Source organism: Penaeus vannamei, chromosome 18, assembly GCF_042767895.1.
Source record: "Penaeus vannamei isolate JL-2024 chromosome 18, ASM4276789v1, whole genome shotgun sequence".
Lineage (NCBI taxonomy): Eukaryota > Metazoa > Arthropoda > Malacostraca > Decapoda > Penaeidae > Penaeus > Penaeus vannamei.
The window spans coordinates 35,914,260-35,931,759 of record NC_091566.1 but is presented as its reverse complement, the minus strand read 5'-3'; the positions used below and the strand labels follow the sequence as shown (position 1 = coordinate 35,931,759).

The window sequence follows — 17,500 nt, the reverse complement described above, 5'->3', positions numbered from 1 at the left end:
ATTTGTTATTATTATTACTGATAATAATTATATATTAGTCTTTATTAGATTATGAGATGGTAAATATCCTTTTTTTGGTAGGTAATAAAATATGGCTAAGAATCAATGCGCTTACCTTGATTTGCATGATAACGGGGTGTATGAGGGAAAAATACTATTATCTATGTAAATAGTAATACTATTTACGTAGATTTGACAATAGGTCACAGTATGGTTCATGTCAAATTGTTTCGTTTTCCTCATCAATGTATTTGTCTATACAATATATAGAAATTTTCTGATTGAGGCTAACTACCACTGGCATTTGTCTAAAAAGGGTTGTAGATTATTATTATTATTTTATTATCATATTTTTTTAAAAGGAAATAAATAAAAATCAATATTCTGTTATACTTTAAATAATTAAATGGTACATATACAATACTGTACAATAAATTGGGAATAAAATTCTACCAGTATGTGTTTCCTTTGTCAATTTTTCCATTCAAAAACTATACATGTCTTAGAAATTTGACTTACTAAAAAGTAAAAACTATACATTGGTCCCTCAAATTCAGTAATGAAAATATTTTTCCTTAATAATATGGCGCCAAAATTTTTTGCCAATCGTCAAATCTTTTGCACCAAGATAAAATTGGATATAAAACTAATCTGTGGAAAATCTGTTATTCAAGAAAATCCTTAGATTAGGATTAGCATTCACTCTACCTACAGATTCACATTTGCCACTGCAAAAATGCTTACTGATGAAAAAGTAACACTGATGTCTCCAGTTTTCCAAAACAATATCACAATCACCTGAATGTTCATCATACAGGGGTTACTGTAACTCCTTCAGGAGAAACATGTATCTGTAAGTACAAGGTGGGTTCTATTCTTTTAAGAGACACTAAAGAGATAATGCAATACATGGACTTTCTCTACCTCAAAGCCCACTTCTGAAGCACATTATCAAATACTATCTCATTTCCCTCTCTTTCTCTAATGGTAATTTGAATACTTCTTCAAAAAGGCACTGTAGCTTCAAGTATATTTTGGATGGAAATATATCACAGAGGAATTTCGAACCAGAAATGTTTCTGACAGATGTTCCCTTGTGGCTGAACGTCACCAAAAAAAAATCAACCTTTGAGATTCAAACAATAAAACTATTCCAGCACTGATACACAGCTGTGATGGGTGGCAAAATGAAATCTCAACAAAATGGCTAACCTGAGCTTGCATGAAAAACTAATATTCTACAATTCACATATACTTTATACAGGTCATCTGAATCATCACTTTCACAGGGATCAGAAAAGGGAATGTACTACAAAAAGAGGGAGAAATCATTACCATACAGTTTCACCTAAATTATTTGATTTAAACTATACAATATAAATTCATTGCAAAATACCTGAATATACCCTCTGTTGGTGCCATTAATAAGAAATTTTCTGTATCTGGATATTTTACTAGTATGGTACTGTATATTATATTATTATTGCACCAAATACAACCAACCGTCTTTATAAATTATACTTCAAGCAATGGCTAGTTCACAAATTTGTCACTTTACAGTACTTGTGTACACTGGGAAAACAATGAAATAATAAATTCAAGAACATTTTCTTACACGCCATAGAAATAGGGTAAAATGAAATTATGAAATTCATAGAAAGTTGCCATATAATCTATATGGGAACAACTCTCCAGGATCACAGATTATGTCAGTAGATTTGACAAAGAAATTGTAGTTCCCAAGTACAAAATTTCATCAGGTATTATGAAGTATGATATGTGAAACACAACAGAATTTTTGGTATTTACTGCATAATTTAGGAGTGGCTCAAAAATATGTATGTAACAAATAGACCTAAGGGGTGGCAAAGCTGACTCAATATGGTGTGTCCTTTACAGCTTCATTGTATTAAGCACTTGGCAACATGATTTTTAAAGAGTAAAGATTTACAAATCTGGGTTTCCATTTTAAAGGAATGATAAAAAACTAACAACTCCTTTTTTATCTGTTCATCATTTAAGAGATGAACTGACTATCTATGAGATATTTACACAGCATTCATACTCACACAGTCTTTAGTATTCATACAACCATAATACAGACAGCACATAGTAATCAAAATATTAAATAACAAACATTTAGAGAAACTAATAAGGAAAGAAAGAAATATATGGGTGGTTTACTGCATACACAATTGATGCTAGGTGAAAAAGCAAAATCAGCATTTATATATATATATATATATATATATATATATATATATATATATATATATATATATATATATATATATATATATATATATATAGGCATAATTAGGACAATCTGATTGCAATCCAAAAAATGCAATCTCATTCTGAACACTTCTGAGCACATATAAATTTACAGTAATTTAAAATTGTATTCTTCGTGTGTTTTAAGAGTACTTTCATAAAAGCTAAGGGGACAAAAAATCAATTTCAATTTTCCACTTGCAGAACACTGGATATTACTTTTGGAAGACATTATTGCCCCGTGCTACTTAATTTGCCCTCATTCATTCTTGCATTCCAATCTCCGAACTTTTACAAAGTTATTAGTTATTATTTTATATCTTCATAAACTGGTCCTTTTCATTTTGAATATTGTATCTGTGCTGTACATAGAATATATTAAACAACAACTGAGCAAGCTTTCTGCAATCAAATTCTCACAGAATTTTCTAGAAATATGAATAAGGAAAAAAGTCACAGGTTACAGTGACCTGTGTCAATATATCCAGACTCAACTATATCACATTATAAATAGTCTTGTTGCAACAGCTGTTTAAAGTACTGAGACTTGTTTCAAGATATTTTGACAAATTTTCATTTTAAAGCAATCCCTTCCATAACAGCTTCTGGATGCACATGTATCTATTTAAATTGTTGAGTCTTCAGTCATTACTTATCATATTTATATACATGTAGCCTCTTCCACAAGGCCATTATCACTGCATTGTTCAAGCATATTAGTCTCTTCAGCATATCTCTAGTGGCACACCACATGCTTGTAACTTCTTCATTGTGTACAAAATTCCTCAGCCAATCCAACTTCTCTATAGCCTCCATTATTAAAATCCTAAAATAATGCTTCATATATCAGCATCAAATCTTCCAGCAAGAGATCTTTCTGGCTGAGGAGATCAAAGGGTGCGCAGATATCACAATTGAGCATCATCTCACTGTGGAGGTTTTTTATACTTGGCTCTTAGAAGCACTGTACATTGCTCAGATGAGTCTTTCCTCTGGTGGGGGTTTCATCATGTTCCCCATCTCTACTCTTGGACTGTAAAATTCCTGATGAAAAAAGTAAGAAAAATATCAATTTATGAATTAATTGAAATATAATGAATCTAAATTCATATTCTTCATTAACACTATAAAACTCCTGATGAAAACTCATATTAATCTCAATTTACATTCTCCATTAACTGTTAATTACAACACAAACAAAGAAAAAGTAGACATCAAATCATTACTTTAATTCATTGTAGGATCATGCAGTTTGAAGATCATTTAGTACTGGAAAGAATTAGGAGTGGAATCTTTGTTTCCAGAGAAAGATGCACTGTATAATGCTTTGGTTCTATTCTTGCCAGTTGCACCAAGTTTACACGAGACCTCTACAGGTAGAAATATGGTTTTCTACCCTACAAACTCCTCAAAAGATGAATTCTAGAAATTTATGCATACCTGTCTGCTGGGTGAATAGGTTCCTCTAGTTTGCCTCTTCTTTTTTGCCATCATAAGGAACACTGTCAGACCAACTATTGCTATGACTAACATGAGTCCAACAACACATCCAACAATGATGGCCAAATCCACATCTGATGGGAATAGTGTAACCTGGAAATTGAGAAATTGGCTGAATTAGTGTAAGCAGGGAAAAAGTAAAAAAGGCAACCTTATGATTACATGTCTCTTATTTACTCAAATACTTATTGTACAATAAAAAGTGGGTAGAAGATAAGGATTTCTACTTTTCTTTCCGGGAAATGGTTCTCTCTAATGCACAGACTTTTATCATTACTTAACATAAATTAAATTAAAGACCAAATATCCAGTGATAAAAGTCAGGAAGCACAAAAAAGGAAAAGAAGGATAGCTAACCTCTTCAGTGCAGAATTCTCCACCCCAACCTGCTTGACACCGACATACTCCCATTGTCTGGTTAAATTGATCTGGGCGGTGTTCATCACAAAAGTGTTCACACTGACCACCATTACTGCAATTAACCTGGAAATTTTGTTTGACAATCAATTGTAGGGGTCAAAATTGAGAAAAAATAGAAACATAAGTGCATGTTAAAACGTACACAGAAATAGTACAGAGCTTAAACTCTGTCCAGCAATCACATAAAAATTACTCAGAAACTGTATGGAACTATTCCTACTTACCTCAAGACATGGGTTGGTTAAACTGCATGTCTGACCACAAAACTCATCTTCACAAAGGCACTCAAAAGACCCCATGAGATTCACACATGTTCCACCATCAACACATGGATTGGAGGAACATTCATCTACATCCTCTTCACAGGTGTCCCCAGTCCACGTATCAGGGCAATGGCATTTAAAATCTCGAAGAAGGTCTTCACATACTGCATTATTTTTGCAAGGGTCTAAGGCACAATCATCAATATTTTTACTGCAATAGGGGCCTTCCCAGCCAGCTTCACAAGAACATACCCAGCCCTGGTAAAGAAGTATATTTTGATGATTAGAAAAAGACATGGAATGCAAAAGTTATTACAAACCATTCTATAAATATCAGGTAGCACATTTCTGAAATGCTATGTAGCAAATATTTAATAATTTGAGAAATTGGTTTCTTTCTTCAACAGTGCACTGAACAACCATATTAGTTCAAACAAAAATGTAGTTGTATTATTTGAACCAACATTTAAAATCTACATTACAAGACTTGAAAATATCACAATAAAGAGCCTTCACTCTCAGGCATCCTGTGGGAATACTAGTACAATCATGCCCTGCATTTTCACCTGTGTGCATCTAAATATAAGACCTACATGTTTTGGGGCAAAATGCAAAACTTTGTCTTTAAGTATCATTGGTCACCATAAATAAAAATATTAATTTACTTACTGGTTCTGTGTAGGTGAGCTGACAGGTACCATGAGTACAGAAAATATTTTCCAGTTTACAGAAGTCTTTGATGGTCTCGCAATTATAGCCAATGAAACCAAATGGACAATTACAGGTGTAGTTATCAGCTACATTTGTCAAGGGATCTGAAAATACAAAATAACTTCCATTCAAGAGAATAACATATATATATGTGTGTGTATATGTGTGTGTCTGTCTGAGAGAGAGAGAGAGAGAGAGAGAGAGAGAGAGAGAGAGAGAGAGAGAGAGAGAGAGAGAGAGAGAGAGAGAGAAAGAGAGAGAGAGAGAGAGAGAGAGAGAGAGAGAGAGAGAGAGAGAGAGAGAGAGAGAGAGAGAGAGAGAGAGAGAGAGAGAGAGAGAGAGAGAGAGAGAGAGAGAGAGAGAGAGAGAGAGAGAGAGAGAGAGAGAGAGAGAGAGAGAGAGAGAGAGAGAGAGGTGGGGGGCAGGCAAGAACACAAGTACCTGGTAATGAAAGCATGTCAGGTCACCTAGTAAAGGGTCTATGAAAAGGGTGGCTGGTAGTCATCTAAAGATATGGGGCGCAAAGAGACTGTTAAGCTGTTGCAGTTGATATTGGGCAGCTGCTTTATTAGAGAGAATTCCAGTCTGCAAGAGCAGATATGCACTGATGGGGAGACAGTACAAGCAACTCAAAAATAGATCTGATGGCCTGTGCCCTAGTGGTGGCCAATGTACAGTTTATCATAACAGGCCCAATTTCAACCTCAACAGCCATTTTGCTCTTGCCTGATCTTGTCACTTTCCATATCATCATATTACTTCCTTATGTTGGCCTCCCTGCATATAGACTGCCCAACCCCTTGACCTGACCTGTCCTCCTGCCTTCATTTCCATTAACATGTCCTCAGCTACACTCTCTAACTATTATACTCATTCCCCTACCTCTTTTCATCACATCTGAAGATGATTTTGAAAATGTTGACTCACCTTTCAATAAATTTAGAGTGTGTACATTAGGGTTTTTCAACCATATCATCAACATGGCATTGTTTTGCCAGAGACATAAATACATTGATATATGCATATAATTACATATTGAAATATATAAATATCCTCATGTACATTCATAAATACATACACACATGCATATAAGAAAATTAAAAGGGTGCAGGTAAATCTGAATACTTACTTATAATATCAGTACAGACAGCATTGTTCAGGCACATACGGTTGGAACAATTCTTGACTTTCAGTTCTTCACATGTTAATCCAATGAAATCTTCTGGGCACTCACACCTGAACTTAGCTATTTCATTGAAGCACAACCCACCATTTTTGCAAGGCTCATCAGCACATTCATCAATATCCTCCTCACAGCTGAAGGGAAGAATTGTAAAGAATATCAGTAACCAATGATTATCAAATCATAAATTGAGTCACATCATCTATTTAAGCAAGAAGAAATTACAGATAATATCAAGAACTGTAAACTTACAACTGTCCTGTAAATCCTGGTGCACAGTTACAAGTGTACTCATTAATGCCATCAACACATGAAGCTCCATTCTGGCATTCATTCCCAATGCACTCATCAATGTTGATCTGGCACAAATTGCCTTCAAATCCAGCTTCACATGTACAACTGTATACCTCTGAAGGATCTGAACAGTAGCCTCCATTGACACACTCTTCCTCATAACATACTGTGCATCCAATTTCTGTAAATGATTCTTCCTGCAAAAGCCAAATGTCTAGTATCAAAACACTGTCAAATAAAATTAATATCAACTCCACTTGCTGTAGGATAATTTAGTTATGTACACACAAGAAACAAAATCTAGTCAATAGGCAGTACTAACCCGTCTCAAAAACTGGTTTGCTGCACTGTTGTTCAGAAGTTCAGTTTGTGAGAAGAATGGAACCAACACCTCTTGGACTCTCACTGCACCTAGGCATCCACGGAACACCTGTGGCATGAATGACTCGTCTGGTAGTATGGTGTTCCCAGGAGTAGAGGTTGGGCTCACCAATGATGGGTCCAGGAGATTTAGTGTGGACAAGGGCAGTGGTGCTGCACCTAGCTTTAGCTCTCCTAAAATGAAAATTGAAGAGTTAGAAAGGAATTCTCTATTAACACCATAATCCGTTTAACAGTCATCACTGTTGACACAAGGTTCAATCTAACAGGTCTAAGAATAAATTATAGACTTACCAGTAAGAATCAATGAAGTAAGGTCAATAATAACAGCAAGGTCACTACCAAGGAGGCTATTCCCATCTAGTGAAACCTGTTTAGAGCAAAGAAGTCATTAAACATTCAAAATTTTACACACAAAGTCTATTTCAAACAAAGAAAAACATGAAAAAATAAATCTTATACTATACTTCAATCTTACCTGAAGTCCTGTAGGATCAACTACAACTTTGAGCACATGCCAGTTCCCATCCAAGGTAGAATTTGACATGAAGAAAGTCTTCTGAGAAGCAGATCCATTGGTTTGCTCCACTACAATGGAGGCAGGACTGGAACCTATCCAAATACTGGCATCTGCATTTGCTGCATAGAGCATAACCCCTCCAACCTATAAAGAAGTAATATACCTTGCTTATTACTTCAAAGATACATATCAAACCTTACATATAAAAAGCAAATATTTTCATACTGATATAACATTACTTTCAAAAAAAAAATTGTACAAAACATACCTGACTTCTGTATGTAATAGTTATTTCACTCAGTGACCTCTGTAAGTTTGCAAAGCTTGGTGAATATGTAATGGAAGAATTGATACCATTGAGAGTCAAGTTTGCGACACACTCATAGCCATCATCCAAGTTCAGACACTCAGATCCTACTGGACACTGGTAAACTGCACAATATTCACGGTCTTCACAAGTCTTGCCCTTGAAACCAAAAGTGCAAGTACACCTGTAAAGAAGGAATGAAGTTGATATTCTTTTCCAAGTTGTAAAGTCACAATTTTGCCATAATTGATACAGATGCTGTTAATTATAATGATAAAGTCAATTAAGTAACAGACAGGAAGATATCAAATAGTGAAGAAAAGAAATACAGCTAATAGAATCTCTACTATTAAGCCTCCATGTCAATGCATATCTATTTCATAGTAATTATAACACAATTTACTTTTCTCAATCATAAGTATATTGCATAAATAAAAATCATCAAGGTAAATTACATCACTCAAAATAAATTTCCAAGCTATCGTAAATCATCATGAAATCAGTGCAGTAAAGTATTGAAATAAGAAAAAATATTAGGATTCACTTACAGAAAATCATTCCAAGTGACTGTGCATGTTGCACCATTATGACATGGATCTGGGTTGCAAGTGTCATCACTAACAGTTCCTTCAAGCACATTATGCAAGTCAACGCCATCCAGATTTTCTCCTGGAAGATCAACTTGGGTCACACTCTCCAGAGGGAATGGCTGCACAAGTCGGGTCTCTGTACCATTGCTCAGCTGATAAAAGGAATTCCAGATTAGTCTACACTGCCAGTTTACACCCAGAGAATCAGATTATAATTCATAAGTTCAATCAGATAAGAACAATCATACATATTTGCAATACTCTGCATATAAAACTAATTCAATCCTTATCCATTTTCATTAGGACATTACTCACTCTGATGTCTTGCAAAGTCCCCTTGAAGTGAGGTCGAGTGACAGTCACAGTAATATTACTGACACCTAATTGTCGTTTCGCTCTGGTGTGGGAGCCATCAGGTACACCTCCAAGGTATAAAACTTGAGCTTCTAGGTTGCCTCCATGTTGCAGTGTAGCGTTGAGGACTTGCTCATTGTCAACGTAAATTTCCAAGTCATTGTTGATACGCTTCACCTGTTGAGAAGGAAAAATCAATAGATTATGAGGAAACTCTGGAAATACATGTATAATAAAATAATTTTTACCACAAGATGTAAAAACAAAGAAAGGGGAAAAAAAATTACTCACATGAAGCAGATGTGGTTCACCATCAGTAAGTGTAACATCTGGAATAATGAACATTTCTTCTGGACCGCCTAACTGAGTGCGCACAACTAATTGGTTGTCCTTCAACTCTGCTAGCAAGTGGGTTCCAGGAGATGCTATAAAGAATCAAATAAAAATCAGAAGTCTATTAGTGTGTATGATATAAACTAAAGAAAAGGTGCAAGGTGGGAAAACAACTTTTTTGAGTAATCCAGGTATAAGATTTTATGTTCCAATATGAAATTCCAGAATGAATGATAAACAAATTCTTCTACCACGATACATAGATTTATCTTATGTATCAAAGCACCCCCCCCCCATTATTAAAAATATCAACTGTTAGGAAATATTCTTACATATAGAGATATCGTCTTCCCTTGTTCCTAGGTAGAAAATCAGTCCATTGCTTTCCCTTGTGCGCACCAGCATCGAGACATCAGCATGTGTCCTGTAGGTTGTGTGGTCCACCTCAGGGATCACCACAGTTACCAAGCTGTCCATTATGTCTTCATTTCCAAAAGTGGCTGGTGTGAAACCTAGTTAAAAATACAATGAAGGGTAAATTTCAACTTAAATTTGTAATGTGCAAATAATTTAATTGAAATTCTATGTACGTTCATCATGGTCATTCTTTAGATGTAAGAACATGATAAAATTGTGAAATTAAAGACAATATTGTTTTGTGAACAAAATTTCAATCAAGAAATAATTTTATAAAGCTTCAATATCCTAGTAATGTTCTTAGCTTTAAAGTGTAATATACCCTTTTGGTTGTCCAACAATAAACATAAACATATTTCAACTAAGAAAAGAACCTTAATCACTGAGTTTTCAAAATATATAATGTTATACTGAATCTAAATCACATATCATAAAGCACATACATTCAAATACTACTTCAAAATCCAATTTTCAGATCTCAAAGCAACTCTAAATGACATACAATCAGTAGCTTACACAAGCTACTCCAAAAAATTTATACTTAAATCAAAATTCCAACAAATCTGATAATAACAAACACAACAGAGAAAAATTTGTACACCATCTATAAAAAAATATATATACGCATATTATGAAAAAGCCAGAAAAAATTGCTAACGTAAAGAAGCAAAGATGACCTACAGAGTGATGCCTCCCAGGTTGCTCCTCCTACAAAAATTCAAGAGAACAAAAAATGTGAGAGGGAAAAGTGGCTTGCAAATTGGGTTAACTGTTTCTCTCTTTTTTTACAAATACAACTCCTCTCAAAAGAAAAAAATAGAATTTATCAATTAGACAAAACAAGGAAGAAGAAAATAAAGAACCCAAGGTAATCCAGAATAAAATAAATGTGCACTGAGCTTTGTTACCTTCAAACTACGGTGCTGCATAACACATAAAAAAGGTACATTCCTCACAGTTCTCTAACACCGCACACTCCAATAAACAGAGAGGGGGAGAGGTGGGAGAGTGGGAGGGGAGAAATAAAGAGAGAGAGAGAGAGGGGAGGGGGGAGAAAAGGGGAGGAGGAGGGGGGAGAGAGGGAGAGGGGGAGGGGGAGGGGGGAGAGAGAGAGAGAGAGAGAGAGAGAGAGAGAGAGAGAGAGAGAGAGAGAGTGAGAGAGAGAGAGAGAGAGAGAGAGAGAGAGAGAGAAAGAGAGAGAGAGAGAGAGTGAGAGAGTGAGAGAGTGAGAGAAAGAGAGAGTGAGAGAAAGAGAGAGTGAGAGAAAGAGAGAGTGAGAGAAAGAGAGAGTGAGAGAAAGAGAGAGTGAGAGAAAGAGAGAGTGAGAGAAAGAGAGAGTGAGAGAAAGAGAGAGTGAGAGAAAGAGAGAGTGAGAGAAAGAGAGAGTGAGAGAAAGAGAGAGAGAGAGAGAGAGAGAGAGAGAGAGAGAGAAAGAGAGAGAGAGAGAGAGAGAGAGAGAGAGAGAGAGAGAGAGAGAGAGAGAGAGAGAGAGAAAGAGAGAGAGAGAGAGAGAGAGAGAGAGAGAGAGAGAGAGAGAGAGAGAGAGAGAGAGAGAGAGAGAGAGAGAGAGAGAGAGAGAGAGAGAGAGAAACATGGAGAAAAGGAAATTATAATTATTGTGTCATTCTCATCACACACTCAACACCTAAAAGTAAGACATGACTGAAGTAGTTCAATGTGACACACAATAAAAAAGTGAACAAGAGAACTCATTTCAAGTCAGATGAAACAACTACAAGAGAGAATTTTTCTCTTACAGCAAGAGTGTGCAAAACATGCATTACACTTTAGTGAAAATGGTGACAAGCTGTGAAGAAGTATCTACTTTTTTATGAAAGTGAAGAAAAAGATTCACTCTGCTGTGCTTTTCTTTAAATTCCATATTTCTTTATACAAGTCAAAAGTAACTTTCCTTTAGAATCTCCACTACCAATGTCTATTGTGCACCAAATAGCTAACAAGATAATTCTAGAGACAGATCTGTTTCTCCCTTTGTTTGCACATTTACAAGCAAGTGCCAGCTGGAAAAAACAGCAGTAAACTATAAATACATGTGCACATGCAATAAATGTATACCACCTATCATATTAGGTTTTAAAAATCCATGCAAGAATGTAAAATGAAGTAATTAATGCTGTAGTATCAATAAAAGAAGCAAACAGTGATCAAATAACTTTATAAAAAAAAAGAAATGAACTGAGGGGATAAAGTTCAATCTCCTCAATATTTCTTAAAAAAACAAAAGACAAAACCAACAATGCCCCCCCAAAGACTAACAATGTACTATTCTTGCATAATGATGTACTAATCTCAGCCTCCAAGATAGCTCCAAAATATAAGAAGTAATTAAATATGCAAATCATAAAGTACTATACAATCTTAAATAATAACACCCCTGATGAATACCTAAAAAACAAGCTATGAAAACATGTTTAATAGTCACAAAATTATAAGATGATTAAATTCTCCTTATATAATTCTTATTTGCAATTAAAATTAAGGCCAGTAAAACATACAAGTAAAAAAAAATCCTCAATATTCTTGTAAAAGACCAGGAAACAAGACAGACAGGCAGACAGAGAAGAATAAACAAGATTTTAAACCACTTTTTCACAAATCAACCAAAAAGAAATACTTACTTAGCTGACAGGTATCTCCCAGGTAAGGTCTCTGGCAAGTACACTCATACTTGGTCCACAAGTCATGACACTGGCCTTCATTCATGCAAGGGTTGGGGGCACACTGCTCAACACGAGGACAACCATCCTGGACTAAATCCTGTAATAAAAAAAAAAAAATAGAATAGAACACTTCTTTATGCAAAGAATAAGCAAAAACTGTGATGACAATCATCATAATCACATTAATTTCTTCTTTTTTTTCCCTAATGATACCTACCCTCATTGGCTGTGGCACAGTTCTTGGTATCAGAACTTCATCATCAAGGACTACATCTTCCATGCAGCCAGTGAAAAATGGTGCTCCTTTGAAAAGTATTCTCAATGTTGATGTGGCTCCTCCTGTGTGGTAAAGATAAAAAAAAACTCATGAAGACAAAATAGATTTTGCAAGTATCATACATTGCTTTACTTTCTGACAATATAAAAATAATTCTTTAGTCTAAAAAAGGATCTTTAAATTAAGATTTTGTACTCACCAAGGACAGTTGTAGAAAATGAAGTGTTAAAGCTTGTTTCTGAGCTGTTCGTAGATCTTACAAGTGTGATGGGGTGCACTGTCACTTCATCATTTGCTGCCAGCAGAACATGGCTGTCATTTACAGCCATTCTAACATTCTGCCACTGGCCATCATTGAGGTCTGAACCAGCAAATATACCTTCCCATCTATCAGAAAATAAAGGAAGATTAATCATATGCCAATAAATTATTTAGACAGAGGACAAAAATATAATCATAACTTACTAATATAACCTTATAACATGATTAACATGGATCTTTCCATTAACTATAGTTCACACATACTTATTGAGAAGTGAAGAATGGAGGTTGAGTTGTCCTTTAAGAAGCTCCAACTTGATGTAAGTCTCTCCCTGACCTACAGCAAGAATTCCATTGGGGAGAGTGGTACGGAATCTGAAGGCCAGCTCATAACCTTGAAAAAAAATTCATATTCATTATTCAATCATAAATAAATTTCTATTACAAGATATTACAAAAGCATAAGGCAAAATATTAATAATAATGTAAGGATAAAATGCAAGTCAGATTATCTCGCTTCATAATATACTAATTACAAAAAGAAAGAAAAAAAATATATCAACATGAAATCAAACGACACAAACAGCATACCTTCTTCCCTCTGAGAATTGATCACAATGTAAGAGTTCCCAGAGAAAGATACAGTAGTAGGCTCCTCACAGTTACGACCAGTAAAGCCGTGTTCACAGTGGCACTTGAAGTCATGGATGGTCTCATTAAAGAGCAGTGCCTCACAAGTGCCTCCATTGAAGCACTCTACTCCAAGACAGCCCGTCAGCGGGACTGAGCAGTTCTTCCCCCCATAGCCCTCTTCGCAGACACATTCATAATCAGCCACCTGAAATTAAAGAGCTTAATTTTTTTCTTCTTCCTTTACAGCTTGGTCTGAATGTAGTAACTATATGAAAAATCATACTTCCATGAAGATTCAGAATCTAAAACTTCATTCTCCCCAGATCTTTAAGACAGCTAATTTCTCTAAATATTAATTCATGAAAATATACTTATGAACTTCAGACTTTATTAGAGGAATATTTACATCCTGAAATATGCAAAGTATTCCAGAATAAAAAATAAAGAAAAAGGGAAAGGGCATAAAATAAGAAGAGTGAAAGATATGAAAATATAAAGCATTCAATAAAGCATTTTGGTGTGTCTTACCTTATCAACACAGGTGCCATAGTCACAAGGCCTGTAGAGCTCACATTCATTAATTTCAATTTCACAATTAAAACCTTCATATCCTGGCCAGCAGTCACAAGAATATGCATTGATACCATCAATACACTGGCCATTTATACATGGACTGCTTGCACACTCATCTATGTTTGTCTCACAAAAATCACCTGAAAAAAAAAACACATTTCAATTGATGCAACTGTGTTCCTTCCAATTCAAACTGAAAATCTATAATTTCCTGAATTCAAAATGGAAGCTCCTTGGTATGCTAGTACCTTAAATAAACTGAGAAACTTATTTTAGTATTCTCACAGACTAACTAATAAAAAGAATGAACTTTGCAAGATCTTACCAGTAAAACCAGGAATGCATTCACAAGTAAATCCTCCAGCATTCTCATAACTGAAATTTGAAAATATTCCCATTTCATAGAGGGTGAGGTTACTTCTCTCCAGACAGGTGGCATCATTAAAGCATGGGAATTCTTCACACTCCAAAATGTCCTCTTCACAATTTTTCCCTGGAGAAATTTGGTTTGAATAAGATTACTTCTAAATAAAATTTATTACCTATATATGGTTCTTATCAAATACAGCTCAAGTTATAAATGTTTACATATTCACTATATTCACTCACAAACTCTTAATAAGTTATCACCTATATTGAAGGGAACAGACACAAAAACAAATACATAAATGGACAGAGGCACGTATACATGCTCTCCCTCTAAAAATGATCACACATATGCATTAAAAAAATACACTTACATAATACCATGTTTACATATTATATATGTTTAAACACACTCACATATACAGACACACTTTATGTGAAAAGCCATAGTTCTTTATCATACCTTCATTATCATGAAACATGCACGAAAATCTTAACAAAAAAAGGCACACAATGACAAACCTGTATAGCCATCAAAACAGGCACAATTGTAATCCTTCACTAGATCTGAGCAGGTTGATCCGTGCTGACATGGAGAGGACTCACAGTCATCAATGTTTATTTCGCATTGTTCACCCTTGAAGCCTGTATCACTACAGTTACATGTGTAGCTGTTGATGCCATCTGTGCACGTGCCTCCGTTCAAACATGGCTCGGACTAGAATGAACATGCAGACAAAACATTGGAAACGAACTGACAATAATGTATTGAAATCAAGAAAAAAAATTAAATAAATATTCTTATCAAAAGATATGGGAAAAAGGTAAATAAACTTTCCTATATAAAAAAGACTAATTAGGATACTGTATGAACCAGAGTGAATCTGTCATGCATTTTGCTCTCTATCAACAAAAGTAAAAATAAAATCATCTGTGGGTTACAGCTATAAAGAACAAGCAAAACAAAAAAACAAATACAACTAAAAAGCAAAATCAAATATGTATAAAAATAGGATGCAGTAAAATTCCAAAAGCAAGTGTCAAAAAATAATAAGATCTGTAAGATGCATACCTCGCATTCATCAATATTTGTGGAGCATAGTTGGTCAGTGAAGCCAGGCAGGCACTCGCATGTGAAGTTGGCAATACCGTCATAACAGGTAGCATTGTTTTGACAGGGAGCACTCTCACACTCATCAATATCAATATCACAATCAGTACCCGTAAAACCAGGCTGGCAGACACACTCATAACCATTTATCCTGTTGATGCAAGTGCCGCTGTTCTGGCAAGGTAGAGAAAGGCACTCATCAAAGTCTACATGGCAGAGATCACCAGAGAATCCAGGTCGACAGTAACACTGGTATGACCCTATGGTGTTTCGGCAAATGCCATTGACACATGGCCGTAGAAGCTCGCATTCGTCCACGTCAGTCTCACAGTTATGGCCTGCAAATCAAGGTGAAAAGTTTCTTTAAAAAACGAACAGCTACAAACAAACAAAATGTTGATAAATCAGAAAGTAGCTAAAAATTTATTTAGTGGGAAAAAATTACCTTAAAATCAAAAGATTTCTAGAAAATCAGCATTAAGAAAATCAAAGAAATAAAATATATTACCAATGAAATTTTTTATTAAAATAATAAATTCTGTACTCATTAGGCATCCAGTAATTAAAAATCTTACAAACAATTAATTCAAATTTACTAAAGAAAAAAAAATACCTGTGTATCCCTCTGGACAGACACAGCTATAATTTGCCATGCCATCATGGCACTCCCCGCCATTGAGACAGGGACTGCTCTCACATTCATCAATATTAACGGAGCAGTTCTCTCCAGTAAATCCTTCTGGGCAGCGGCATTCATAGCTGTTGATCAGGTCATAGCACACCTTACCATCAGAGCAAGTTACATCAAAGCAGTCATTGATATTGTTGCTGCAGTAGAAGCCCTCAAAACCTGAAATATTTAGAAGATGGTTATAGAATGAAAAAGTAGACAACAATAAGTCAAACTTCAATGATTCAATAAATCAAACTTCAATGGTTGTTAAAGTAAGAAATTAAAATCTGCAATAAATCTTATTCATACTGATTTAAATAATTCCTTAGTCTTATGTATATAATGGAGATATCATTCAGTTTATATTTTTGAGAACATAATTAAAAGTAAAACAAATAATCTCTACTCTTCTGGACCACATAAGCAATGGAACATACCTGGTATACATTCACAATAAAAGTCTTGTTGTCCACGTGTTGTGATACATGAAGCAGAATTTTGGCAAGGGTTGGATGCACAGGCATCATACTCCTCCTCACAGTTCAATCCCATATATGCATCACCACATTCACATGTATAGTTGTTGAGGCCATCAATGCAAATACCGTCATTGAGACAAGGGTTTACTGCACATTCATCAATATCAGTTTCGCAAGTTTTGCCTGCAAAATAAAAACAAGAAATTACATGTTAATGATGGCAATACATAAAGCTAATAAATAAAGTTCCAGAAGGTGTAACTCCTACACAAGTATAGGAATTTCCTAATTCCATACTGTATAACTCCTGCATAAGTAAAAATAGGCAATTTGCATCATGTACTGTATCATTCTAGCGAATAGGTCTTGTCTGATCTTTTTCAGCTTTTCAAATCTTACACTGGACATAAATTGAAGATATATAAAATAGGTTTCAGACTTTGGTAATATAGAGAAAATAAGTGTAACTAACTTACCTGTAAAGCCAGGTGGACATGTACAGTCAAATCCATTGAGTCTGTCCTTGCATGATGCACCATTTTTACAAGGGGATGAAGCACACTCATCTACTTCTTCATCACAGTTCTTGCCAAACCATCCATCTTCACATTCACATTCATAGTCTCCAATCTATATTTCAGAAAAAAATATTCATAATACTCTTGCTAGACCTAACTAACAAATCAACTGAATTTAGATATCAAAATACTAAACACTACCAGCAAGAATACTGATAAGAAAGGTAATATTAGAATCAAGAGATTTATATCTCAAAACATACTTAAAACTTTTGTATAACATCTTAAGCAATATCATATATATTTACTTATACTGTGTTGGGAGTGTTTTTTGATGCAAATCAAAACATCCCATAGCAACTTACCTTATGATAATCCTAT

The 17,500-nt window shown here is 34.9% G+C and overlaps 1 protein-coding gene across 2 annotated transcripts in view; it reads right to left on the bottom strand.

Moving 5' to 3' along the window:
• Positions 1-382: 382 nt before the first annotated feature.
• Positions 383-17,500, bottom strand: part of crb (cell polarity complex component crumbs) — a 124,168-nt gene continuing 107,050 nt past the window's right edge. For both annotated transcript variants that reach the window (XM_070133250.1, XM_070133249.1), the window contains exons 13-39: positions 17,078-17,231; positions 16,560-16,784; positions 16,063-16,299; positions 15,411-15,787; positions 14,861-15,056; positions 14,298-14,465; positions 13,928-14,112; positions 13,358-13,604; positions 13,031-13,160; positions 12,705-12,892; positions 12,446-12,567; positions 12,187-12,325; positions 9,463-9,642; positions 9,089-9,222; positions 8,759-8,974; positions 8,402-8,595; positions 7,815-8,037; positions 7,505-7,690; positions 7,321-7,396; positions 6,968-7,200; positions 6,604-6,842; positions 6,298-6,485; positions 5,127-5,272; positions 4,419-4,715; positions 4,132-4,257; positions 3,715-3,867; positions 383-3,318 (exon numbers count right to left, since the gene is read on the bottom strand). In XM_070133250.1, coding sequence (XP_069989351.1) covers positions 3,250-3,318; positions 3,715-3,867; positions 4,132-4,257; positions 4,419-4,715; positions 5,127-5,272; positions 6,298-6,485; positions 6,604-6,842; positions 6,968-7,200; positions 7,321-7,396; positions 7,505-7,690; positions 7,815-8,037; positions 8,402-8,595; positions 8,759-8,974; positions 9,089-9,222; positions 9,463-9,642; positions 12,187-12,325; positions 12,446-12,567; positions 12,705-12,892; positions 13,031-13,160; positions 13,358-13,604; positions 13,928-14,112; positions 14,298-14,465; positions 14,861-15,056; positions 15,411-15,787; positions 16,063-16,299; positions 16,560-16,784; positions 17,078-17,231 — 5,028 coding nt within the window. In that variant the 3' untranslated portion in view covers positions 383-3,249. The remainder of the gene's footprint in view (positions 3,319-3,714; positions 3,868-4,131; positions 4,258-4,418; positions 4,716-5,126; positions 5,273-6,297; positions 6,486-6,603; positions 6,843-6,967; positions 7,201-7,320; positions 7,397-7,504; positions 7,691-7,814; positions 8,038-8,401; positions 8,596-8,758; positions 8,975-9,088; positions 9,223-9,462; positions 9,643-12,186; positions 12,326-12,445; positions 12,568-12,704; positions 12,893-13,030; positions 13,161-13,357; positions 13,605-13,927; positions 14,113-14,297; positions 14,466-14,860; positions 15,057-15,410; positions 15,788-16,062; positions 16,300-16,559; positions 16,785-17,077; positions 17,232-17,500) is intronic.